We start from the raw sequence: 26,575 nt of genomic DNA, 5'->3' as shown, positions 1-26,575 counted from the left end.
TGAAGTTTAATTTATGCATGGACATGCAGTGTGCATTTGTACAGATGCATATACTGTTCAGAACCCACCTTGCTTATCTCATATGAGTTGTTTCACTGATGTCAACACAGTTACTCAGATGAGTAAAGAAATTTAACATTTGCTTATAAAACCCATTCCTTTATAGACATGTGAATCTCAGTGACATCAATAGGAAGTTCATTTATATGGATATATAAAACACAGCGAGAAAGGCATGTGAGATACTTTATGTTGGGCTCAATCTTGAAAACTTCACTCATTTTGTTGCCGTCAAGCAATATTAGCTGAAACAAGGATTTTCTGATGAAATGAATTCTTGTAAAATGCTGTTTACCTTTATTGCTGTGAATAATCACATTCAGGTCAATGGAACTGCCCATATAGAATCAAAGGAAAGTAGAGCTGGAAGGGATCTTAGGGGGTCATGTAGTCAACCCTTTGCTCAAGGCAGGATCATCCGTGTCTAAGCCATCCTAGACAGTGTTTATGTAGCACTACAGGGGATTTTAGTCCCCTTGGCATCCCATACTAATCAATTCCCTCCACACCTCCAAGGTCATAGAACTGCTGCTGCCCCAGGGGATCAGTGCTCTTCTGTGGGACCCTGCTTCTTCCACCACATGTCTACATAGCCTAGCTTTCTCTTAAAAGCACCCAAGAATAAAGATTCCTTAACCTCTCTGGGTAGCCAGTGCCAAAGCTTAGGCACCCTTTTAGTGAGAAAGTTCTTAATACCCCACCTAAATTTCCCTTGCTTCCATCTAAGACAGCTAGAACCATGTGGCCACAGCAAATAGTTTATCACCATTCACTTTATAACCACTTTTCAAGTATGTGAAGACTGTTATCAAATCCTTCCTTAGTCTTCTCTTCTCCAGATTAATAATCCTAGCTCTTCTGACTTTCTCTCATAAATTATCTTAGATCTGTAATCATTTTTATTGTTGGCTGCTGGAATTTTTCATCTTTCTTGATGTCCAGTGCACAAAACTGACACAGTTCTGCTTCTGGTATATTAAGCAGGGCTTGTGATATAATAGCAGAAGAATTGCCTCCCTTGACTTGCTCCTATTCATTCAGCCTCATATGCTATTCTGTTTCCCACCCTGCCACAAGAAGCATACTTGTTGGCTTATATTCAGTTGATGGTCCACTGTAACTTTCAGGTCCTTTTCTGCAGTACTAAAGACCAGCAGGTTATTTTTAAGTCTCTGTTTGTCCATGTGATTGTCCTGTCCTAAGTACAGGACTTTGTACTCATCCTTACTGAATCTCATCTGATTAATTTTGGACCATTCCTCAAGTTTATCAAGGCCTGAAATGATTCTGAATTCTAAACCTACCCTCCAGGGTGTCTGCATCTCCACCCAGATTCACTTCATCTGCAAATTTACTAAGTGATATATTAAGCCATACTGAACACAGCCGTGGGGATCCACACTTGAGGAATCATCAGTTGGGAGGAAGTATCATTAGGAAAGGGATAAGCAACAATGTCCTTCAGCAGATGTTACGAATGGACTTCCAGAGAACAAGGGCTCATTTCAGCATTTTGCCTGATTCTGCCTTCCCTTTGCCTGATTTCAGACTAACACGGCTGATTATAGTTTCATAGTTTCTAGGGTCAGAAGGGACCTGAGCAGATCATCTAGTCCGCCCCCCTGCCATGGCAGGAAAGAGTACTGGGGTCAAATGACCCCAGCAAGGTGTTCATCTAGCCTCCTCTTAAACACCCCCAGGGGAGGAGCCTGCACCACTTCTCTTGGAAGCTGGTTTCAGACCCTAGCCGCCCTGACCGTGAAGTAGCGCCTCCTGATATCTAGCCTAAATCTACCCTCTGCCAGCTTGTGACCGTTATTCCTGGTCACTCCTGGTAGTGCTCGGGGGAACAGTGACTCCCCCAGTGCCTGCTGATCCTCCCTGACTAGTTTATAACAGGCCACTAGATCCCCCCTCAGCCTTCTCTTGTGGAGGCTGAACAGGTTCAGGTCCCGCAGCCTGTCCTCGTAGGGCCTGCCCTGCTGCCTCCTGATCATACGAGTGGCCCTCCTCCGGACCCTCTCCATGCTGTCCACATCCCTCCTGAAGTGTGGCGCCCAGAACTGGACGCAGTACTCCAGCTGCGGCCTGACCAGTGCCGCATAGAGGGGGAGGATCACCTCTTTCGACCTGCTCGAGATGCATCTGTGGATGCATGACAAGGTGCGGTTGGCCTTCCTGACTGCGTCCCCACACTGCCGGCCCATGTTCATCTTGAAGTCAATGATGACCCCCAGATCCTTTTCTGCCTCCGTGCTGACGAGGGGAGTTCCCTAACCTGTAGGTATGGTGCTGGTTGTTCCTCCCCAGGTGCATCATCTTGCACTTGTCTGTGTTGAATCCCATCCTATTCTCGTCCGCCCACCCTTGTAACCTGTCTAGGTCTGTTTATAGACTGTTGCTTCCTTCTAGTGTGTCCACGTCCCCCCACATCTTAGATTACTTCTCTCTCAAATTCTCTGGGAAATCTCAAATTGCATTACTCCCATTTTACAGATGAGGAAACAAGTACAGAGAGCTGAAGTGACTTATAGCAGGCTGGGAAAAGAAGGAAGGTGTCTTGAGTCCTAGTCCAGTCCTCTATGAAATAGGTTGCACTGATAAGAGCTTCTGCAGCAATACAGTGTTCTATATTTCAGGAACTGTATGTTTCTGCGGAATACATTTTAAAGTATAAAATACAACTTTAGATACTCCTTTTAGGGTTAAACCAAATATAACCCTGCTTTACAAAACAGCTTCAATCGATATCATTTCAGGGCTATTTTATATGATGGTGTTTTCAGCAGAAAAAAGCAATGGCATAATATTGCCTCTAGCATTCAGAATTGCAAATGATGCTATACCATATTTGACACTAACCTTTGAGAAATCAAATGCATTTTACCACATTCTCTTTGTACATGACTGTTCTTAGTTTTTTCATCTGACAAAGATGGCAGATTAAAAATATGAGAACAGTACATAAATTATCAGGTTACAAAAAATATCTAGCACTGCTCTAAAAGCCAGCCATTCCTTGGACTACCTGGGAAATTGGAAAAAGTTCTATGGATGACTTGCAAGATCATAATGAAAATTAAGTATCTAGTATAATATCAGAGATGCATGTAAATTTTACTGCAAAGTATTAGTGGGGGAGATGGCTGCTGGGCCTGCAGGCCACATGTTAAGTGCTTGTGAGAAACCACTTAGACAGCCTTGGTTTAAACAAATGCTAAAACAGTTAAGCACATGCATAAGCATTTTGCTGAAGCAGGAGTTTTACTTAGTATGACTCAGATTTACAAATGCTTAGTGCCCCCAATTAGTGGACGTTCAGGTCAAACTCCCAGTTGGTCAACTGCACCAAGGATAGATTTTCAAAAGTCCCATAGTGACTCTCAGGGCCAGATCTTCAAAAATAATCATCTCCTAAAATGTTAAAGTCCTTTGGAAATCTACCCACTTATTTTTGTACTTAGGTGGAAGCTGAGGTCTTTGGAGTCCTAGGGCTAGGGATAGACATTTCACACAAATTGGTTTAAGTGATCAAAAACTGGTTTAAACCTGTAACAGAACAGATGTTCAGTTCACATAAACCAGTTTCAGAATGGCTAAAACTGGTTTGAGATGAACCTGGTTGAATGTAGTACTAGACTTAACTGATTTGGCTCAAACTGGTTTATGCAATGTCTGTCTCAGACCCTTTCCTGGTTTAAGATAAACCAGACACCGCCATCTTCCTGGCATGTTCCCTGGGCGAGGTGGGGTTCTCTGCTGTACAGCAGGGCTGGCACTTCCCCTCTGCTCCCTAGCTGCAGCTCCCCCCCCATCCCCTCTTGCAGAGATGTCTGTGTATTAGCTAGCAGACCACAAGCTGGCTACCATTGGTGCTGAATCAACAGTCAGAATCAACAAGTAGCTGATAATATCCCTCTGTTGTTTGTTTTAATTAGGTGATAAAAACTGTCATTAATTCCCTGGTGGGCTAATCACAGTGTCCTGCTAGGGTCTGGCCACACCCCCGTCAGCTATGTACTGTGGAAGGGAAGGGAGGGCTGCTCGAGTGCCCCTGGCTTCTAGCCTGAGCCATTGCAAGCATGTACCTGCATGTCTGGGATGTCTGTCCAGTTACAAAACCTAGCCAGGTTAGACTAACCCACAAAGATTGAATCAATTCAGGCTCAGGCTTTTTGAATGCCTGTCCCTAGGAGGCCAAGAAAGTTGCTAATTACACTGGCAATCAGCATGTTAAAACTGTTACTCTGTTCTTTGAAAAATATTAACTTTGTACTATGGCACCATTTTATTTGGGTTTGCTTTTTTAAACCAAAATCAGAATATTTGAAACTGAACAAGTGATTTACAAAATCCCTCATACTGTTGCCTTATATTTCTGACCTCCCTGTTTCTTTCTGTCTTGCTTTCACTCTGTCTAGAGAAAAGTAGCCAAGGTTCCTTTTGACAAGATGTTTGTGTGTTAAACATTAGGGACTTGCTCTTAAATAGATGATGTTGTGAGCTAGATGCCATGTGTTGCAAACAAGTCTTTCTTTAATTGGACCCTGTTAGTCACTAGTTCCAAATCCCACAATAGCAGATGGAGAGGACCACCTGAAAGCTTTCACACACACACACAGTTGCATAATGTTTGAGCTGTATAAACAGATATGTTGTAATGAATGCTGAAATGTTCATATACCAAGATATGTGGGAGTATTTTATTCCCTGTATTAATTCTCTTCATCTATTTATTAGATGGTTAAAAACTTTTACTCCTGTTCATTTTTGGCCTGATTTTTTTTCAAAGGTGTCAAGCATCTGCAGCTCAGATTGGTCTCTGAGATGCATATCACCGCCACACAGATGGAAATTAGCAGCGTTATGATTGGTTTGTTCCACTCTTAATCCTTAGATTTTATTCCATAGCTCCAAATGAATGGGCTTATTTTCTGAGTCCTTGATCCAAGAAAATATCTCTAATCACAAAAGAATTTTTAAGGATATGCTGCACTTCAGGCACATGCCCAGCTATAACTGAAATCAAACTTAAAGTAAAGCATATCACTTAAGTGTCTTCCAGAACAGGGATAGACTGAAACATGCCCAGATGTATTTTCTTGATTCAGAGTATAAGATGTTGCTCAAACTGCATAAGAATGGGCACAGTCTAGTCCTTGATTATAAAGTTTTTACCATGGCTTAATTATATTGAGGTTGCTAACTACATTTTGACCACAAGCTTTTAAAAGGTTTCACCTGTAAGAGTTCATGTCTTACACTATTTTTAATTGGCAGTGCAAGTTATGATTTCTATAATCCCAATGATGGCAAGAAAAGTCAGTTTCCATGAATGCATGCCATGATGCTAACATGGACACTTGGTCTGATGGTCCCAGGGGCCTTAATAGGAGGCACAGGCTAGTATCAATGAAGTCCCTATCCCTGGCCATTAATTTATATGCAAGCTAGATGAGGTCCATAAAATTATCTGATCTCCTTATGCCTTTGTTACACTCTACTTACTAGTACAAGACTGGAAGACCTTTGTGAACTGGAGTGTTGAAATAAAGCAGCAACATTTATATATAGCACTTCAGTTTAGTCTATTACACTTTGACTTAATTTCTACTAGACAGGCTGATTACAACTAACTACATGAAAAATTATATCTCCAGGATCATTTGCAAATAAATCAACCAATCGTATAACAATATCAAGCCTCTTGTGCATATTTGACTCAATTCTGCACTCACTGAAATCAGTACTAAAGTTTCTATTAACTTTAAGATGGTACAGGATTTGGGTGTAAGCAGCATCTTTTAGGTGCTTGGTCCCTGAAGAAGAATTCCAAATCATGGCTAAACTCCAGTACAGAGTAGGGGAAAGTTAGCCCCTGCAGAATGAGGGACACAAATCAGTTATGATGCATGCACAGAGACTTCTGAAGTCAGCTTAAGTGTGTAATTGCCCAGAGCTAAGCAATAATGAAATGCTAGGCACATCTTCATAAGACACTTTACTGAGCATTAGACTAATCCAACGTGCAATAAAGCATCAGCATCTACATGTATGGGATTTGCTGCACAGTAAATTAGGCTAATGTGCTGTTTGCTAGCACCTAGAAATACAGGTACTAGATTAATGGCACATTAGCTACTGTGCAGCAGGACACACGTAGACGCTGACGGGGAGCAATTTGCTTCCGATCAGCACCAGCAGCAGCCCTGATGTGGGGGAGCTGTGCTGGCTGCAGGGGCAGCTGTCTCTCTACCACATGGGGATCAAGACCTGTCCTGATCCCTACATGGCTGGGAGAGCTTTCCAGCTGCTGGGACTGCTGCATCCTGGCCATGTAGGGATTGGCCACCTGGCTGGAATGCAGCAGTCCCAGCTGCTGGGGCAGCTCTCCCCTGCCCTGTGGAGATCAGGACTAGCCCCTGTGCCCCCTGCTAACTTTGACCTGGCACCTGGGGGAGCCTGGATCTCCCCCTGGCTCCTGCAGATGGGCAAAGTAGGGCGAGAGCAGCCCTGGAGTGAGCTGCTTCTGTTGGGAGCAAACTTGCTCCTGATGGATGCATGTTCACATGCATGTTGGGGCACAGTTTAATGCACCTGATATTTTCTGCAAAGGAAAAATCAGGTGCATTAATTGCATGTGTAGATGCACCTGCTGTGTCTTAAACCCTACTTCAGGTACCTCTCCCAGCATTGCCAAGATAAAGTCCCTATTGTTTTGGGACCCAGAGACATGAATCCTCTCCGAAAAGTAGATGTCACATGCCTGGTCTCGGTGAACTGAGTAGGGCTTATTTTTTTTCCTTTAAAAACATGACTGATAGAAGATTTGTCTGGGTTAAATATCTCCTTCTTTGCCTGACTATGTTCAAAACTACAGCTTCCAACCCTGGAAACAGTTCACTAATCACCAGGCTGCAGCCTATTCTAAGGCATTCTCTACCCCTTCTGTTGAAGAAGCACCCCTTTCCAAAATCCCAGCACATAAAGGAATTGAACCTGGCTCTACTACTTCCTGGCTGAGGCTTCTAATAACCAGCTGTTGATCTAATAAGTTACTCCCCCACTAGCACTTTTAAAAGAAAGGGGTCTGCTGCTTCAATTTGAATGGAGCTCTGTCCTGTTGCTATGTAGGTCTGCTCAGAGGTAGAATAAATAGAATAACACCTTGTTTCTGCACCTTCAATGGACTGCTCACCTTTGTTAGACTGAGGGGTTTCTGCACATCTACAGAGGCCAAAATTGAAGGCACCAAGGGGGCTGTCAAGTTCCAAACTGAGGTACTTGCAGTGTTTAGGCACCTTCCAAATCAGTCTGCAGCTGAATGGACATTTTCAGGATCATAATTTTGGACATAGGTGCTTAAATTCCATCTAAGTCTCATTTTAGGCTTATTATTATTTTGGATATAACCCATAGTGCTGTTACATGGCCAACAGGATTTTGTTCAGAGGGCCTGACTAAAGACTCACTAAAGTTAAAGACTCTTACTAACTTCAAAGAGCTTTGGATGAGGCCCATAACTGGAATTTTTATAGACATGAACTGATTCTCTCTCAAGTCTGGGACAAAACACCAGGGCTAGGGACAGATATTCAAAAAGCCTCAGTTGATTCAATCTTTGCAGGTTAGTCTAACCTAGCTAGGCTGAACTGGTTTGAAATGGGACAGACATTCTCTCTGGACTCAGGAAATGCAGGCACATGCCTGCAGTGGCTCAGGCTAGAAGCTGGGGGACACTAGAGCAGCCCTCCCCTTCTGCAGGGAGCTAAGCTGAGGTGGGGCATGGCCAGGCCCCAGCAGGACTCTCTTGTGAGGGAGGTCTGCCTGCACAGTCCCAGGCTTTTTCCCGCTGCCTGCTCAACGGGTGGGAGTGTTGCCAGCCCCCCAGCCCCGGGCAAACACTCTGGGGCAAGTTGCGGTATGCAGTGCATGCATCTGTTGATGACATGGAGCTTTTCAATCTCGCTCCCTGCTTCATCATTCTGCCTGCAGAGGGGGTGGGGGCATGTCTGATAACAGCCTCTCTCCATATTAGTTCAAACTTCTTAAACAGCTTACCAGCCAGCCCTGCTGTGGGGCAGAGAGCCCCACCCAGCCCAGAGAGCATGCAGGGATGCTGGGGGACTCTGATTTAATTTAAACCAGCAAGGGATCTGGGGCAGACATTGCATAAACCGGTTTGACCCAAATCAGTTAAGTCTGATACTACATTCAATCAGATTTATCTCGAATTGGTTCCAGCCATTTTCAAGCTGGTTTATCTGCACTGAACATCTGTTGTTACAGGTTTACACCAGTTTCTGATCACTTAAACTGGCTTATGTGTGATGTCTGTCCCTAGCCCAGTAGTCTTCAGCAGGGACAGGATTAGACGCTGTATACCAAACACACAGGTTTACCCTGCACACATATGCATGCACACACACGTGTGTGTGTGTGCACACATGTACGCGCACACACACATACTTCAGTGGGAGCAGGAACAGGATTGAAACATCTTATTTGCCCCAAACACCCTCTGAAGTCAACAGGAAGTAGGCCTAAATGTGTAATTAACTTCAGTACATACCTTCCAGAGGTTTTAGGCTCTGGTTCAACCATAGAGCTGCTCAGCATTGATCAGATTTTCTGTTTGTCTGGTAATTACTGCTGCTGGGCTTACAAGATGAAAACTGAAAATCATGGTCAGCATGCGGTAGTGTTATCCAGGTAATCAGGCAAGATGCTCTTAATGGCCTCTGTTGGCCTCAGACTCAACATATGTGAAGTGCTGTTGTTTGACTCAGCAATTATTTTTTGGCCCCGGATTGGTAATACTGTGAATTTCCTTTAACTTCTTTGGCATCATTTTTAAAGCAGGGTGGAGTCTTTTTGGCTTGCTTGTCATTGCTTGGGCACATTCAAGCTGCTAAAGATGAGATCTACTGGGCAAAACATCAACAGCTCACATGCTAAAGCCTGAGAATGTTGAGTAACTTTTTCCACCTCTTTTTTTAGCATCAGCTAATTAAAAGTCCAAGTGTAAAACCTTACATACGTTATATGTACAAAAGGAAAAATTTATTTAAATTCATATAAAGACCTGTTCTTCACCTGGGTCATCATTTTTGTAATGGCAGTGTTTGTTTATTTTCAAAGAACGTTGTACAACATATTTAGGTCAAAACATACTGTTTACCTTTAAAGAGCATATTTAACATTTAATATTGAATGTGGCACGACATTTCAAATGACAGCCAAATAAATGATTTTTATTGTAGAACTTCTTTGTAAATAACGTTCACAGTGTTTTCTGTTGGCACCAGCACATACAGCTTTCTTTGCCTGCCAACTCTGGAGCAAGCCACATATAAACCATTTGTGTGAAAAGTATTGTTCCCTTAAATAGTCACTGGAAGCCTTCAAAAAGGGTCAGGTAAAAAATAACCCACCGATAATTTTTTCGGGTGGTATTCAGTGATTTTGGAAGGTTTCAAGTAGATAGGACCCACCATTCTCGAGGTTACAAGTGAACATACAGACAGACGTGCACTTCATTTTATCAGAATGACAGTTGAACAGCTGAACTGAATTCCCTGCATCCGAAATGGAGTGGTACCAGTTTGTTATCCAAGAAGTGAAGTAATCCCGGTCACTAGAAGCCCCCAAAAGGGTCAAGGGAAAAATAACCCAGCTACAATTTTCCTTGGGTGGCATTCAGTGATTTTTGCAAGATAGGATTTTTGGAGAAGATAGGACCAGCCATGCTCAAGTTATAAGCAAACGTATAATAGTGACAGTTGAACTGAATTCTGAACGGACGGGTACCGAGAAGTGAAGGAATCCCAGCCCGTGGAAGCCCCCAAAAGGGTCAGGTGAAAAATAACCCACGTCTAATTTTCCATGGGTGGTATTTGGTGATTTCTGGAAGGTTTGGAGTAGATAGGACCAGCCATTCTCAAGTTAAGTGAATGTACAGACATACACTTAATTTTATAGAGAGAGATAAGGCCAGGAATCTAGGTCCAAATATGCTTTAGTTTATGCTTTTTCCCTATGGATTGCTTCAGATTTAAAAATGTGATTTTTTGTCAGGTCCAGTAATCCATTTATTCACAGAATCGTAGAAATTATTGCTAGAGGGGACCTCAGATGGTCATCTATTCCAACCCTGGTGTTCAAGGCAGGATCATCCATGATCTTACAGTAATTTTTTTTGGAAGAATTTATGCTGTAAGAACAGGAATGTTGATTTTTTTCCTCCCCCTTTTGTGTGGAAATGTTTGATAGGGAGAAAAGTATAACGTTTATATGTAACGGCTGCAAATCTAAGTCCAAACCTTACTCACTGTCCCCATACAAGCAGTCTATTGATTTTGGTGGTATAACGTGTATGAGTAATGTGAGCAGAATTTGGCCCCTACTCACTAATAGCAATAGTCTGGCTCGGGCCAGAAGACAGATGTAATAGACCCAAAGCAAACAAACATACTGTAAAAAGGCATCGTTACTGGAACGTTCAGCCCAGGTTGAAGACTGCATTGCACCTCTTGATTTCAGTACATAACGAGCCTGCTTACACTAGGGATGAATAAACATGAGGACAACATATTCTGATTTTTCAGAGAATCTGGATGAAATCAGTGTTTATTTTATTGTGTAAAGCACTCAGCATCAGGCTTTCCTTGTATTTCCCCTCGACGCCTACAATGCGAGTCTTTTGCTTTGTTGCAACAGTGCCAGAGTAGGCACTGTCAGTTTACAGGTAGTCACAGATTGGCTAATGCCTGCCTACAGCACCTGCCAGATTTTGATTTAGATATTGAACAAACTCTTGGAGCTTTACTTAAGTCTCCAAATGGCAAGTTTCAGAGATGTCCCCTCCTATTTTGCAGCACATCAGCCATAAGCTAAAAGTACCATCTTTTCAATTTAAAACTCTGTTACTCTGTTACAGTTTTAAATTGAAAAATTTCCCGCCCCCACCTCCCCCAAAGGTCATAGCTTTCTAGGAAGAAATATAAGTAACCAGAACTGCGTTGCAATAGTTTAATAGAAATTTTTCCAAGCATTTTAAAAGGAAGGTCTGGAGGGATGAGGTAAGAGGGTGTTGTTCCAAATTCAGCTGTAGCCAACAGCTGGTGTAACAAATACAGCATACACACAGACTGATAACAGGAAGGAAAATATGAATAATGGAAAGGGAAAGTATACAAATACCCTGTACGGTTTTCAAAGGAAGGACCTAATTCAGCTAAACACTTCAACACAATCTTCGATCCCATTACATTCAATGCATGTGCTTGGAATTTAGGAATGTGTTGAGATGATTTATGGAATCAGGGCTCAAGGACACCTTGCACATTTTATGGCTCTAATGGGCAAAATTATTCAATTTATATAAAACACTGGCTACAATTTTGCTATCATTATGGGAAAGCTGCGCTGGTAAATGGTTGATTTGAGTGTGAATTAAAAAAACTCCAGTAATATATTGTACAATTGATCTGTCCATCTGCCTGCCTTTATTGCACACATCATTCATCACCACGATACCGAATCACCTCCGTAATTGCCAGATTTTCCATAAACCAGAATTTAGCTTAGGGAATTCCAGAGACAACACATCGAAGAATGTTAAAAGTTGTCAGAGTCGACTGGAAGCTCTACGGCATTCTGAATACCGGGAGGTGAAATCTGTCGCTAGTGAAAGCCAGTGGGAATTTTGTCATTGATTTCAATGCGGTCAAAATTTAACCCAGCTGATGTATTTATAAAATGCTTAGGATAATATTGGAAAGATTTTTAAAACACACATCAATCTTTCCATTAAACATAAAGTATACACGTAAAAATATATATAAAATGGCCTTTCAAAATTATTCCAAACATAACTAAACAGCAGAAGCAATGATGTCATATCAGTCTTAGAATATCATCCAGCAGCCCTAGACTTTCACATAGACGTACTCCTGTCTGAGGCTGTTAGAGGGCTATAGAAAGTTTAACAGACTTATAAGACCCCTGTCAAATCGGGGAATATGTGGATCCCTTTCTGCAAGAGGGGAACAGTGCAATATAAAGATGTGACCTGGCCAAGATGATGATGTAAAGCTGTGGCAGAAAAAGCCAGAAAGAACCCTTGTAGAGTCCTCTCAGTCCAGTGTCTTAGCCACAAGACCATCTAGATTATATCCTGTAGGGGGAAATTACAATCACGTTAACTACTTTTCTGATTCTGTTGCAGATGTATTGTGAGAGGTTTATATGTATCCTGAGAATACTTGGAACCACACTCTTTGGGGTCTCCCTCCTGCTTGGAATCACAGCTGCTTACATTGTTGGCTACCAGTTTATCCAAACAGACAATTACTATTTCTCTTTTGGACTTTATGGTGCTATTCTAGCATCCCATCTCATCATCCAAAGCCTGTTTGCCTTTTTAGAACACAGGAAAATGAAAAGATCACTAGAGACTCCAATCAAGTTGAACAAAACAGTTGCCCTTTGTATTGCTGCCTATCAAGAGGATCCTGACTATTTAAGAAAATGTTTACTTTCAGTAAAAAGGCTGACCTACCCTGGAATTAAAGTTATCATGGTCATTGACGGGAATTCAGAAGATGATATTTACATGATGGATATTTTTAGTGAAATCATGGGCAGGGATAATTCTGCCACCTACATATGGAGGAATAACTTTCATGAAAGAGGCCCAGGTGAGACTGAGGAATCGCATAAAGAGAGCATGCAACATGTAACTCAGCTGGTCCTCGCCAACAAAAGCGTTTGCATCATGCAGAAATGGGGTGGAAAAAGAGAAGTCATGTACACAGCATTCAAAGCACTCGGGAGAAGTGTGGATTACGTACAGGTAGGTATGAAAGCACAAGGGCAATGCCAATTCAAACATGCCTTGTAATAAAGTGGCTTTTATATACACTGTAGCCCATCCTAGTCCCAATGAAAACAGTGCTTCTTTCAGTCTTATTTGGAAACAGTACGACCGTTGAAAGCATATTTTGTAACTTTTTAAAATGGCTACACTATCTGTGAATATGCTAAATCCATGTGCTGCTGTTAGAGAAGTCTGAGGGATTTTCTGAAGCTTACAGCACTATTCCCTTATCAAAACGGCTCCATTTCTAAAAAGCACTACTTTAGCAGATGCCTGCTTTACCAGTGTAAGTCAAGATCAGAGGTAATTTTTCATTCTCTGATAAGCTCAGAGGCCCTGTGTGCAAACATGTAATGATCTATTAGGTGGTTCTAGAGGACTATCTCAAAGGACAGACAGACTCAGTAGGGGGAAAAAACCAGACATTTTTACATCTTCTAAGCTTTTTAAGACCATTCAGTAGAGGGTTCAAAGTAAAGTTCTTAAAAGAGAAATTATCCAGCCAGGAGGAGCATTCACTTCATTGGCTACAGCTGCATTACCTCACTCACCACAATTTGGCCCTTAGAGCCTTTATGACTCTGTTCACTTAAGAATGAATTAAGCTGGGCCCACTCTCCCTACTTTCCAAAGTGGCAGATTTCCTTCCAGCTGTCCTGGATCCTGCAAAAGTCTTTTCTCTGTTTTGGCCCTGATTTGCAGCCCCTACATATGGAAGTACTCCTTTCTCCTGGAAATAGGCCTACTGACTTCAGTCAGAAAATGCTTCTTACATAAATAATGTTAGTAGGATCAGGCCATTTGTATGGACACTGAAGATCACTAGTGATTTTAAACTCAATTTGCAGTTTCTGAGAAGCTGAGAGCATTATCAGGTTTTTAGAGGTCCTCCCTCTTTATCCTTGTGGACCTCAAAGTCAACTGCCTTGAGCTTTGTCTTTAAGGATCCTCTTTTGATGGTCAGTCTGCTTCCTGCCAGAGCTTCTCTCCTGGCCTCTCAGAGGTTCCATATTCTAATCACTCAGTCTTCCTTGGCACATTTACACATGCAATTAATGTGAATGACTATACTTCTGCTCAATTTGAGCTGGAGTAAACTAATCCTGATATCACCTTCTACATGTGCATTTAAGATCAGTAACTTACTGTGCTGCTGGATACCACTTGTATCTGATAAGACTATTCTGCAGCACAGTAAATTAGTCTACTATACCATAGTTGCCATGCACGTGTAGACAGTGAAGATTTACTGCACAGCAAATTAGTTTTCTACTCAGTAAAGTGTCTCATGTAGCTGTGCCCTTTTACCAGTGCTGATCATAAGTTGATAGAAGCATGCAAGATTTGAACATTCCCTTTCTAAGGTTATGCAAAAAGGTCACCATGGTGGCTGAATAAATACAGAAGGGTCTTCAAAGGCAGGAGAATCAAGCACCACTACTGGAGAGTGCAGGAAATAAGTCTTTTATCAGGATATGATCAGTTCTTATTTCATTAATAGGGCAGAGATTTTTTTTTTAAATCTCTCTTGCCTGTCCTGTTAGAAAACTCAGACTGGTGTCTTCCAAAAAACTATGGATTCAATTCTCCACTGTCCTGCACCTTTTATCAGATAATGAGTGTGCAAGGTGAGTGTAAAATTACTGTTACTGTCATCTGAGAGCAACTTGCACTAATTTTACATGTCTATAGCTACAGAACCATCAAGGCAACAAGAAGTCAGACCCATCCTACCTCCTCTATTTTCCTCAATCCTTTGTATCTGATTAGGAGAGCTTTTTTAAAAAGTGTTTCTGCTAAGGGAATGGTAGCCAAAAAACATCAGTGCTTTCATTCCATAGACATACTTCCAGCTTTGACAGCTTTGTTAGGTCTAGTGTACACCTAATTGTGACTAAGAGGGGCACCTGACCATCTCATAGGCCTGATGAATATCCCAGAAACCCAGTGGTGGCAGTGATCCCTCACAGTTGAGGATGATGACTCCCACAGGTCAAGCTGGAGTTGTAGATGAGTCCATTGATGGCTAAGGTGGCCTGTCCTAGAGCTGCAGACTCTCAGGCAAACACAACTGGCAGTCGTTAAAGGAAGGGTCAGACCACAGATTTCTCAATCTTGTTCTCTTTCCTTCCATTTCAGTCATTTTTATCATCTCAGAGTGAGATGGTTTTTCTCAAAGTAAGATGTACATTCTCTCAGAAGGTGCTGCCATGTAGTCCAGTCCCTGGCTAGTTTTTCCCAATTTGTGGTGTCAATGCCATGATTCTTAAAGTTTGCCTTCACAGTGTCTTTGAAGCATTTCCTTTGGCCCCCAAGGCTAAGTGCAGACAGTCAGAAGCCCAAGGCTGAATTGAGTCAATCTTTGCAGGTTAGTCTAAGCTGGAAAGATTAAACTGAGAAACAACTGGACACAGATTTACCTTTGATTCAGGAAATGCAGCCACTTACTTGCAGTTATTCAGGCCAGTAGCTAGGGGGCACTAGACCATAGCTCTCTGACACACTTCTTCTTCCTGACCCCAAGGTCTCTGAGATTTGCAGTCTAGGATCACAACAGCAGGGCTCTGAAGGGTTGCTCATCACTTCCTCTTCCTGCTTCCTGGTGCCTCTGGGATTTGTAGTCCACGGTTGCAGCCAGCAGTAACTTTCAGTAAGTTTAGCAGGGCAGGGCAGCTCTGTATTCAGGGGAAGTGGGGTTTAACCCCACTCCTTGCCCTCAGACCACAGCTAAGGTTTGCCAGGGAGGAGGGGGGACAGTCCCTGCCAGTCCCCTTCCCCCAAACTCTCTCTGCTGGAGCAGACAGTCCAGCCCAGCCCAGCCCAGGGCTGGAAAGCATGCAGGGATGCTGGGGGACTCTGTTTTAACTTGAATGAGGAAGGGGGTCTGGGACAGAAGTTTCATAAACTGGTTTGACTCAAATCAGTAAAGTCTGATACTACGTTCAACCAGGTTTATCTTAAACCAGTTTTAGCCTTTTTGAAACTGGTTTATGTGCACTGAGCTGCTGTTCTGTTACAGGCTTAAACCAGTTTCTGATCACTTCAACTGGTTTATGTGTAACTTCTGTCCCTAGCCCATGTGTCCTTTGTCCCAGAAACTAAGGCTACTGTAAATCAGACACCAAAGTCTATTAAAGACTGATGCAGGCAGCTAAGGCAGGCCTTGCATTAGACAGAGGAGATCTCTGGACAAAGGTTATGGTATGGACCCCTCCCTTCTCTACCCACACACTGTATTAACTTTGCCTCATGGCACCTCCTTGACCTTTGATCCCAGGGAATTGCCTTGGTGGCTAACCCTTAAAAATGTGACCTCTGAACTAAGGTCACATATACACTGTAAATGTAGTTGTGTCTCAGTGGATCAGGGTCGATATGGGTGTACCCACAATACAGTCAAAGCAAGGTCTATTTTGCAATTGCGGGCCAAAACATTTCCAAAATGGCTAGTGATTCTAAGTGACTTTTTTTTACAAGTGCCCAATGGGTGATACTTTAGAATGAAACAGATTTTCAGAAAATGTTGAGATTAATTCTCTGAAGATCAGACCCTCCCCGCTTTAAGATCACAGCAGGCACCCCAAAAATGAGCCATACACAATCACTAGTAATTTTTGAGATAGTGGCCTTACAGCCCCTAAAATGTAGCTATGTCCCTTCTGTATTGCCAAACAGAATCAATAAGTTAGTCATGCATGTAGACACATCTGCTGTAACTTCAACCCTCATGCAGCTGCATTTGTATTTAAAGAATCTGGGTGTCATTTTTGTAATATTCTGTGATGCTGTGGAAGTATTTTGATGTCACTCATATCCTCACATGAAAATACAACCTGCTGATTACCAGGATATATTGGACCAGTCCATTTCTTGCTCCTATTTATTACATGAACATGGTCAGGTGATACAAGGGAGGCACTGATCCAGGCTGGTAGACAAGGAAGAGAATTCCAGTACTAACCTTGGGTCCTATAAGGTGTTAAATGCTTGAAATAAATGGGATCCAGGGGTGCTTAGCACCTTCCAGTCTGTATTTATTTTGACTGGGAAGCTCCCTTTAGCACTCTTTCTCTCCTCCCCTCCCTTCTATCCCTCTATGTAATAAACACTATTTACCTGCAAAGGACTTGCCTTGACAGCATTTAAGCCTTGTCCCAAACTATGCAGCTAATTTAGTGAGGGTAGCTTCCTTGCTTGAATCCTGTCCAAAAGCCTTCTTTTTAGCTCCCAGTCTAACAGCTTTACTCTGTACTCATTCGTGCCCTCATATCTTTATCCTACAACTGATTGTGGATGCTTCAAATAAGTAGTCAGAGTGGTTAAAAGGATAATAGTTGTGTTCCTGGACCCAAAGACTAGGATGCCTATACAGAAGTATCACTGGAATTTAATGGATACTCTGCTCATCCCTAGTTGTTTAGATGTTACACTGCTGAGGCCCCACCTAGTCGAAGGAGGGTTTCTACTACAATGCAATTCCACTTACCTAAAGGCTGCAGAAAATGTCTCAAATCTGAAGATAAACTGGGCTACAGATTAACAGGACAGTAGGATGGGAGAATTTAACACCAAGCAAATGAGAGAGATGCCAGATTATTTTAGACAGGCTGCAGTCCAGGGCCTCAGTCTCAGAATACAACTGCACTTCAGATTAACCAGCCTGTCTGCATGCTCCTCCTACTCTCAAAGGATATAACCTGTCCTAACGCATACAGTGTTTAGTTAATTGGTTTTGTACGGCTTCGGAGGAAAATTTCACATGGATTGAATGCCTGAGTATGTCATCTCTTTCTGCACCACTATCTCAGCGTGCTACGCTGCATGACCCACTGCCTCTGGCCTCACTTCCATTCTTTATACTAACATTCGCGAAAATGAAAGGTATATATCGAATATCAAATCTCTGCACTACTACTAATATACCACGTCACCAAAGTTGAAAATTGATTTGTTCTGGTATCAAAATATGTGTCTTTTATGAATTGCTAAACCCTTCTGTAAGCAAAAATAAAAGTTTCTTCTGCTTTTTTTACAAGCATCCATAGGTTAACTCCTCACCGATTCTTCCTCATGAATGTGGCAGACATCACCACATCACATCCAGTTAGTTTACCGATGTCAGCAGGATACCCACAAAAGTTGTGGTCTTCTGTCAAAGATTCTTAGTGCTCATCTAAGTGAACACAATTCTTGTCCAAATAAGCAAATCTGTTGTGCCAATAAAATAAATACAGCTGATATAGAAAATAGAAGGTTCTTTGTGAAGAGACCACTGATGAAAGTTGTTTCATTCAGTGCTACGCCCAGTTGCCTGCTACAAGTGGCCTTTTAAATGAAGTAACAAAACAAAATCCAAACGGGCATTGAATTGCATTCGCCATTCTATGTACATCGAGTTGCTAAAATCATTCTTTTCTCATTTGTTCCCTGTGTTGCATTACTTACAGGTTTGTGATTCAGACACAATGCTTGATCCAGCATCCTCGGTGGAAATGGTGAAAGTTTTAGAGGAAGATCCAATGGTTGGAGGAGTCGGCGGTGACGTGCAGGTGAATACGGTGACCTTCAGATTAATTAAGAGGCGCTAGCAGTAAATATCATTACAACAAATGTTTCCTTGCATTTGAATGACTAGCACTGGTCATTCTTTGGCAGTGTTCATGAATCCTGCTGCTTTATGTAAACCTTTTATGACAGCCACTACTATAGGATCTGGGCAGCTCTGTGCTGTAGTTAAGTCTCATAACACCCATACAAGATAGGGTAAGGGTATTATTCCCATTTACAGGTGGGGAACCTAGATTCAGATGCTATTTTGGTGTTAGGCACTTAAATAAGGGCTGTGAACCTGAGTTAACGTAGGAAGTCTGTGAGGAGAGGGAGAAGGAATTGAACCAATGTTCTTTGAGTCCCAAAGTAAGGCTCAGACTGCTGACCCATCCTGTTAAAGACCGTTAAAACCAAAAGATCCTTTAAAATCCAATATACTGCATAGTCCTTATACACTATTTGTTTCTTTTGGCAATTCTGTCAGATGGGAAAATCACTGAAGGGAATTTCAGTTTAGTTAGTGTAGGTACTCTATTTTATGTCCCAAGAGTCTTCAGGGAGGGGCACCCCCGAGCACACCCCACCCACCCACCCGCTTCCTTTCTCAGGAGGCAATTGTGGGAATGTAGCTGTGAAGCTGTTCCAAAGACACCAGTGGGGCTATTTTTAACATCTCTGGAGTGCTTGAAAGTAGCCTTGTAGAGTAGCTTTGTTGCTGCATTTCTGGGTTTGGACTCATGGAGACAGGAGTGGGTAGGTGGGGCATTCCTAAGAACACCCCTTCCAGTGAGTGCCAGGGACACGGTGTAGATTTTCCCTCTCTCTTCAGATTTTAAGTAGTGCATTTGCTTTGTAATTGCACCAGAGAGGTGTTTCTCTCGTTCAGAACAATCACGTCTGTTGCAAAAATCATGAAGATAAATGCATCTTTTGTATTGGTATAAGTTTTATCCCTTCTACTTTAGTAGACTTTTACCATGGAGTAAAAAACGAAACAGCCAGCTAGGTTGGCCAGTAGCCAAACAGCTAACAACTGCCTCCCTATGTGAGCTGCTCTCCAGTGTCCCAGCTCTTGCAGTCTGAACAGCACAAGCCAGGCACTGCGTTTTGCTCTACATATGTGAGCAGAGGAGATGGAAGACGGTGTGAGTCAGATAGGGAGGTGAATGGTCAAAGGTTCTGTAGAAAGGAAAGTTTCTGCAAAATCATAGAACTATAAAGCTAGAGAGATCTCAAAGGTCAACTGGTTCAAACCCCAGCAGGCAGGTTTTATTGTACCAAGGCATGTGTCAGGGGTGGTTTATCCAGAATCCTCTTAAAAACCTCTAGTGATGACTTCTGCAAGCAAGGAAGGATTTTGTGGTCTCCTTAGGCAGCCTGTTCCAATATCTAGATGCTTGGATATTTCATTTTTCTTTCCAGATGTCTAATAACCCAAATCTTCCTACCTACCTTCAGTGGCTAAAGAAAGATTTGTTCACTATCCATTTTAAGTCAATCTTACAATGATTAGAAAATGTTATCATGTTACTCCTTAAAATCTCTTTTCTCCAAACTAAACATTCCCTGCTCTTTCAACCTCACCCCACGTGATTTGCTTTCCAGAACCCCAGTCATCATCATTGCCTTCTTTGAATCATCCCCAATTCTTCCTCAGGCTCTCCAATATGGCTTTCCTGAAAGAAAATAGGATAATGAGGACTCTGCTGGGGGGTGCTTCTCTCTCCTATGCTCTGCCAAGGAATCTCCTGCAAAATAAGTTTGAGGTGCGATGAGCACTTCCAAAATCTGATTATAGAAGTTCCCACCCCTGCTACTTTCTAGCAGTAAATAGAAATGAAAAGAAGATGTTTACACTTTGGAGATCTGAGCCTGCCAAAGTGACTGGATACAATTCAGCAGAGAGTGGGCACATCTGTACAAGATGTTTACTGCACAATAGACTATTAAGCTGCACATTACACATCTCCAGCGTCTATACATGAGGCCCCTATTAGGCTGAAGTAAACTAATTTACTTCACAGCAGGATAGTACTTGCAAATACAATCCTGCTGTGGAGTAAACAACTCTGCAGCAGTGCACATGTAGATGCTGCCCCAGCTGGCTAGGGCACAAGGGTGCTGACAGCCAGCCCCATGATAAATCATCCTCATGGCCCAGGCAGCCTTTCTGCAGCACTTTGAGCCAGGGGGAGCATTCCCTGCACTGGCAGGATGACTCCCCTGACTTGCCAGCCCGGGCTGCTCTGACCCAGCTCAATGTGCTCCACTCCCAGGTGCACGTTCAAGCAGCAGTAAACTCTAGAGTTTATTACGTTGCATTAATTGCACATGTAGACATGGCCAGTGGGTGCATCTACATGAGACACTTTACTGCACAGTAGAGCTAATTACTGTGCAGTAACTGTCCACGTCTACATGTGCAGATGTTTACTGTGCAGTAATTGGCTCCAATCATGAGTACATTTGCTACCTGCAAATGCACTACTGCACAGTAAGTAATCTTGAGTAAATTTGCTATTTGCATGTGTAGACACTTGACCGGGAGCATATATGCTCCTGGTTAGCTGGGCAGCAGAGGACGAGAGATTGCTCTCTGCCCCCGGGCACTGCCTGCTGCCGGGGCAGGCTCTACCACTGAAGCCCAAGTGAGGGCAATGTCCCTCTGCTCTGGCAGCAAGGACCTCCCAGCCCCCGCTCCATGATCACTGGGAGATCCCAACCCCTGAAGCTGGTACTGGGAAAAAAGATCTCCTAGTCAAGGGGTCGGGCTGGGAGAGAAGGATCTCCCTGTGGTACACATTGCAGAGTGGGGGCTGGGAGCTCCCCGCTGCCAGGGCAGGGGGCCATTATCCTCACTTGATGGAGCCCACCCTGGAAGCAGGCAGCTCCTGGGGGTAGGGAGCAATGTCCCAGCCCCAACCAGGAGCTTCCTTGCCCCTGGGTTAGCATCCAGCAGGAGTCTATAGCTCCTCCTGGCTGCTGCAGGGACCATTGTAGGCTACAGGGAACAGAAGAAGTCTGCTGCTAGGAGCAGCAAATCTGCTGCTGCATCTCTGCATGTGTAGACACATGTCTGGAAGATTTTACTCTTGAGTAGTTTACTCAAGTAAACTGCTCAAGATTATTTGCACATATAGACACACCCAGTGAGAACTAAGGTTCAGATAGTGTCTGTTCCACTTCCTGTGTGCTGTTAAGGTACCATGGAGGGAGAAGAGTCTTGCACATAACTTTCCTCAGGGGACAACCCTGACACAGGGAGAATCTGTGGATGTGCAGAGTTGGTATAAACAAGCACTTAAACCTCCATTGTTGCTTCAAACTATTCCTGAACCGGGGAGAGAGAATCCAAAAACTATATTTAACACCTTGACAGACCCTCTGCTCTGCTATAGTTAGCAAAAACTGAATGCAGCAGCCATCTGATCCCAGAAGTCTACTGGATTCCTTAAGCAGCAATAGGGAGAAAGAAAGAGAGAAAGGCTTGATTAATGGGGCTGGAAGAAGATGATCAGTAAAAAAAAAAATAAAAAATTATGAAGTGAGGGAAAGAACTGTTGTTTGAGGCAGGGGGGGAACAAGTACTGATAGCACAAAAGCCACTGTAGTATTGAGCTTCCCAGCAGTGCTCTTCTGAAGAGGCATGACTTTGGTAGCACAAGTAGAGAGTCAGTGGGGAAGCCTGGCTCATGGAACAGCTCATTCAGCTTGGTAGGAACTGTCTGTCCAAACCTGCCTGTTTTACTGATAATACTTGAGGCTCTTTATTAGCTGTAAGAGAGGAAATCTCTCCTCAGAATTTGCTGTCCTATATTTTGGCTAAAACATACTATTTATGAATATATATTATATATAATTTAATCCAATGGAACTAATTTTAAATGTTTTATGTACTTGCAGATTTTGAACAAATATGATTCCTGGATCAGCTTCCTCAGCAGTGTGAGATATTGGATGGCATTTAATATAGAAAGAGCCTGCCAGTCCTATTTTGGCTGTGTACAATGCATCAGTGGACCTTTGGGAATGTACAGGAACTCCTTGCTCCACGAATTTGTGGAAGATTGGTACAATCAAGAATTTATGGGCTCCCAATGCAGCTTTGGAGATGATAGACATCTAACTAACCGGGTGCTGAGTCTGGGCTATGCAACAAAGTACACAGCTAGATCCAAGTGCCTTACTGAAACACCTATAGAATATCTAAGGTGGTTGAATCAGCAGACCCGTTGGAGTAAATCATACTTCAGAGAGTGGCTGTATAATGCAATGTGGTTCCACAAGCATCATTTGTGGATGACTTACGAGGCTGTAATCACTGGATTCTTTCCTTTCTTCCTCATTGCCACAGTCATTCAGCTTTTCTACCGGGGGAAAATCTGGAACATTCTCCTTTTCTTGTTAATAGTTCAGTTTGTGGGCCTAGTAAAGTCTTCTTTTGCCAGCTGCCTAAGGGGGAACATTGTCATGGTGTTCATGTCACTCTACTCAGTGTTGTACATGTCAAGTTTACTTCCAGCGAAGATGTTTGCAATAGCCACAATAAATAAAGCAGGGTGGGGCACATCAGGAAGAAAAACCATTGTAGTCAACTTCATAGGACTCATTCCGGTGTCTGTTTGGTTTACAATCCTCCTAGGTGGTGTGATTTTCACTATATACAAGGAATCAAAAAAGCCATTTTCTGAGTCAACACAGAGAGTCCTCATCATTGGCACAATAGCCTATGCATGTTACTGGGTTTTTCTTTTGACTTTGTATTTGGTTCTGATCAACAAATGCGGCAGGCGGAAGAAAGAACAACACTATGACATGGTGCTTGATGTATGATGTTGCTGTGGAACGTCACTCAGAAATTTTTTAAGTAACCCAAATGACCTTACAGTATTTGTGGCATCGAATTAATGTTGCCAAGGGAAATGGATCACTGCTGCTGGGACTGGAACATTTATGTTCCTATGGTTCATTTTCATCCTGCCAAAGCAAAAAAAAGTGATTTTTTTTAAAGAAAAACAAAACCACAGATTCAACCTGTTTGCAAGAAAATGAGATGACTTCTTTGTTTATGCACTTTTTCTATTGTGCATATGCCTGACAGTGTTATGTTCTATATATACCTCACTGGTCATGCTTATGTGGGACAGAAAGGAAAGGAGTTTGGTGACTTAAGCAAAGGATCTTATAACCCCTTGCAACCTAATTTATGAACTACTTTTTGTAATAGTTTTATTTTATAGGAAGGGTCTTTTGTGTTAGGCTGCCAAATGTAATGCCAAAGGTAAATTTTAAGAGGCTATTGAATGAGCTGTATTTTTATATTATTGTGTGTGTATTTTTTAAGCCAACTTTTTTTTTTAATTGCATATTTTATATTTTCTGTGTCTGCCAAAAACAATGCCTCCCCAGCATTTTGTTTTCTATCTTCTTTATGTAGGTTTTGGAAGAATTCGTACTTTTCCTAAGAACTGCCCACAATGTGAAAATTTATGTTGATCTGATATTAGTCACATGAGAAAGAATAAAATGTCTCTCTACCTTTTTTACGATGAATGGTTACTTCTGTGAAAAATATTTAAAATGTGCTTTTTGAACTTTTGACTTAATTTTATTAGAAAAGACCAACATCATTGACAGTTTTCTAATACAAACATATTTGTGTGCACAAAAAGGCCAAAGGGGTAGATAAGTGCAATTTTTTTTGGAGAACATTGTAAGAACAGTACAGTCCTGGCATTCAGTATACAATAAGCCTGGTCCTCATGCCATTGAAGTCAATGGCATGCATTTTTGATGGGGACAGGATTTGGACCAAAAGCTTCTGATCCTGGGAATGCAGAGTAGTCAAAACTCCTATTGACTTTAATGAATGTTGTCAATGCCCTGCAACTCTTAGAATCAGGAAGATCGCGTACATGTGGCAGAGAAGCAAAACAAAATTTCATTGACATAAAGAAAGGGTCAACATTTTCAAAATATGGGTGCCTAAAACAGAGCTTCCAATTGATGTTCCTGTAATCTGACCTCCCGTATAACAAATGCCATAAAATGTCACCCCTTACCTCTATACTGAATCCCATAATGCGGGTTTGACTAGAGTATCTATCTTCCAGAAAAGTATCCAGTCTTGAATTGTGTCAAGTAATGGGAATCTACCACTTCCTTGGTATCTGCTGCCTAAACATTCAATTTTAGACCCTGGTTTTGCAAAGTGATGTTCAGGACCAAATTTTGCCGTCCTTAACCAGCCAAAGGAATGTGGCATTCAGCCTTAATACACTTTTATAAAGGAAAATGATAAAACATCAGCTCCATACAAATATATGCCCTTTTGGATTCTGGTATAAAAAGCACTGTGGTAAAGCAGAAATCAGCATGTGATATTTTAACAACCTAGAAGCATTTTCAGCTTCCTTAGAATATTTTTCTGCTGTAGAATGAACTGCACACACCTACCTTACTTGTCTGATTATCTTGAGGTACATGGTTGCTTGAAAGTCATACTAATACTATGGTAATGATTGGAGAGTTGATACTCATTGGTTACAAAATAGAACAGTATTAAAAATAAGTAAGAGAAACATTAAAAAGAAACTTGACTTTGCCTTTTACTATTTATGTTGTAAGTTAAAGCTTGGGTAACATTCAAATGTCAAATAAATCTTTTCATTCTATAAAAGATTGAATTAATTGCCTGTATTTATTCTAGCAATTCATTCAATGTACTTTCAGTATAGGTTGTATAGTATAATTTTTACTTTCATAAATAAAATATTTTTGATAAGATTATGACTAATTCATGTGGTTTTTGGTCATCACTTCTACAGATAAACCCTAGTAGTCCCCAACATTACAGCCACATACTGTACATTGAAATTTTGCAATCTGAAATTTAGCAGTCCTTGCATATCTGATTAACTTTCTACCTAGCAGGCAAAAAAGACTGGCTTGTGGTTAAACAACTAGGCTAGGGAGACACATTACACATAAACCAGTTTAAGTGATCAGAAACTGGTTGAAACCTGTAACAGAACAGAAGTTCAGTGCAGATAAACTGGTTTGAAAATAGCTGAAACCAGTTTGAGATAAACCTAGTTGAATGTAGGATCAGACTTAACTGAACTGGGTCAAACCTGTTTATGCAATGTCTGTCCTAGACCCCTTCCTAGTTTAAGTTAAATCAGAATCTTCTAGCATCCCAGTTGCTTGGCAACCCTGGGTGAGACTCTGATCTCTGCTCCAACCCAGCAGGCCTGGCCCTTTCTCTCTGTTCCTGGACTGCAGCTCTGGCAGAGACTGCAAGTACAGGGCATCTGTCTGGCTTCCTCCTGTCCGCCCCCGCCCCCCACCACTCCCTGGCTGAAGCAGGGATTTCCCCCCCTCACTTCTGCATTACACAGACACCTCACATTAGTTAGCATACCACAGTTCACTCTGTGATAGACAAGGCAGACAGGACAGTGCCACTTAGGGCTTTTTGGAGCTAATCAACAGGTATCTGGTATTGTTCCCTCCATTCCTTCTTTGGAACAAGTTTTTAAAGAAGGTCTTGAACTAATGACAGATCCTTTTATTTTGCTGATGAGGTGATAAATGCTCCCTGCTGTGTAACTAAATCCCTGATGGCTCCCTTGCTGACCAGCAAAGTGGTGGGGGGCTCCCTAATTAGAGCATCCTGCTGGGGCCTGGCCATGCCTCCCCTCAGCTCAGCACTATGGAAGGGAAGGAGGGCTGCTCTAGTGCCCCCAGATTCTAGCTTGAGTCACTGTGGGCATTTGCCCACATTTTTTCAGTTTAGAGGGGATGTCTGTATGGTTACAAATTGATTCAGCCTAGGCAGGTTAGACCAAGATTGAATCTGCAAAGATTGAATCAATTCAGGATCAGGCTTTTTACATGTCAGGCCCTAGCACTAGGAAGGGGAATCAGTCCTCATGGTGATAACACAAAGAGGTACTGTTAGTGGGTTGGATTCCTAAGTACAATGACTAAATATAGATTGTCAAAAGCCTGAGGCTGAATTGATTCAGTCTTTATAGATTAATATAAATTACATAGATTGAAGCAATAAATGAACAGGCATTC

The 26,575-nt window shown here is 42.2% G+C and overlaps 1 protein-coding gene across 1 annotated transcript in view; it reads left to right on the top strand.

Annotated features, from left to right (window-relative positions):
• The window catches only part of HAS2 (hyaluronan synthase 2), a 28,623-nt gene extending 3,353 nt beyond the window's left edge, over nt 1-25,270 (top strand). The window contains exons 2-4 of the mRNA XM_090040574.1: nt 12,290-12,916; nt 18,388-18,489; nt 22,394-25,270. Coding sequence (XP_089896700.1) covers nt 12,290-12,916; nt 18,388-18,489; nt 22,394-23,323 — 1,659 coding nt within the window. The 3' untranslated portion in view covers nt 23,324-25,270. The remainder of the gene's footprint in view (nt 1-12,289; nt 12,917-18,387; nt 18,490-22,393) is intronic.
• Nucleotides 25,271-26,575: the final 1,305 nt, after the last annotated feature.

The sequence above is a fragment of the Crocodylus siamensis genome, chromosome 3 (assembly GCF_052110815.1).
Source record: "Crocodylus siamensis isolate JL-2025a chromosome 3, ASM5211081v1, whole genome shotgun sequence".
Taxonomy (NCBI): domain Eukaryota; kingdom Metazoa; phylum Chordata; order Crocodylia; family Crocodylidae; genus Crocodylus; species Crocodylus siamensis.
The sequence above is the reverse complement of the archived record's forward strand: the minus strand, read 5'-3'. Positions and strand labels throughout refer to the sequence as shown.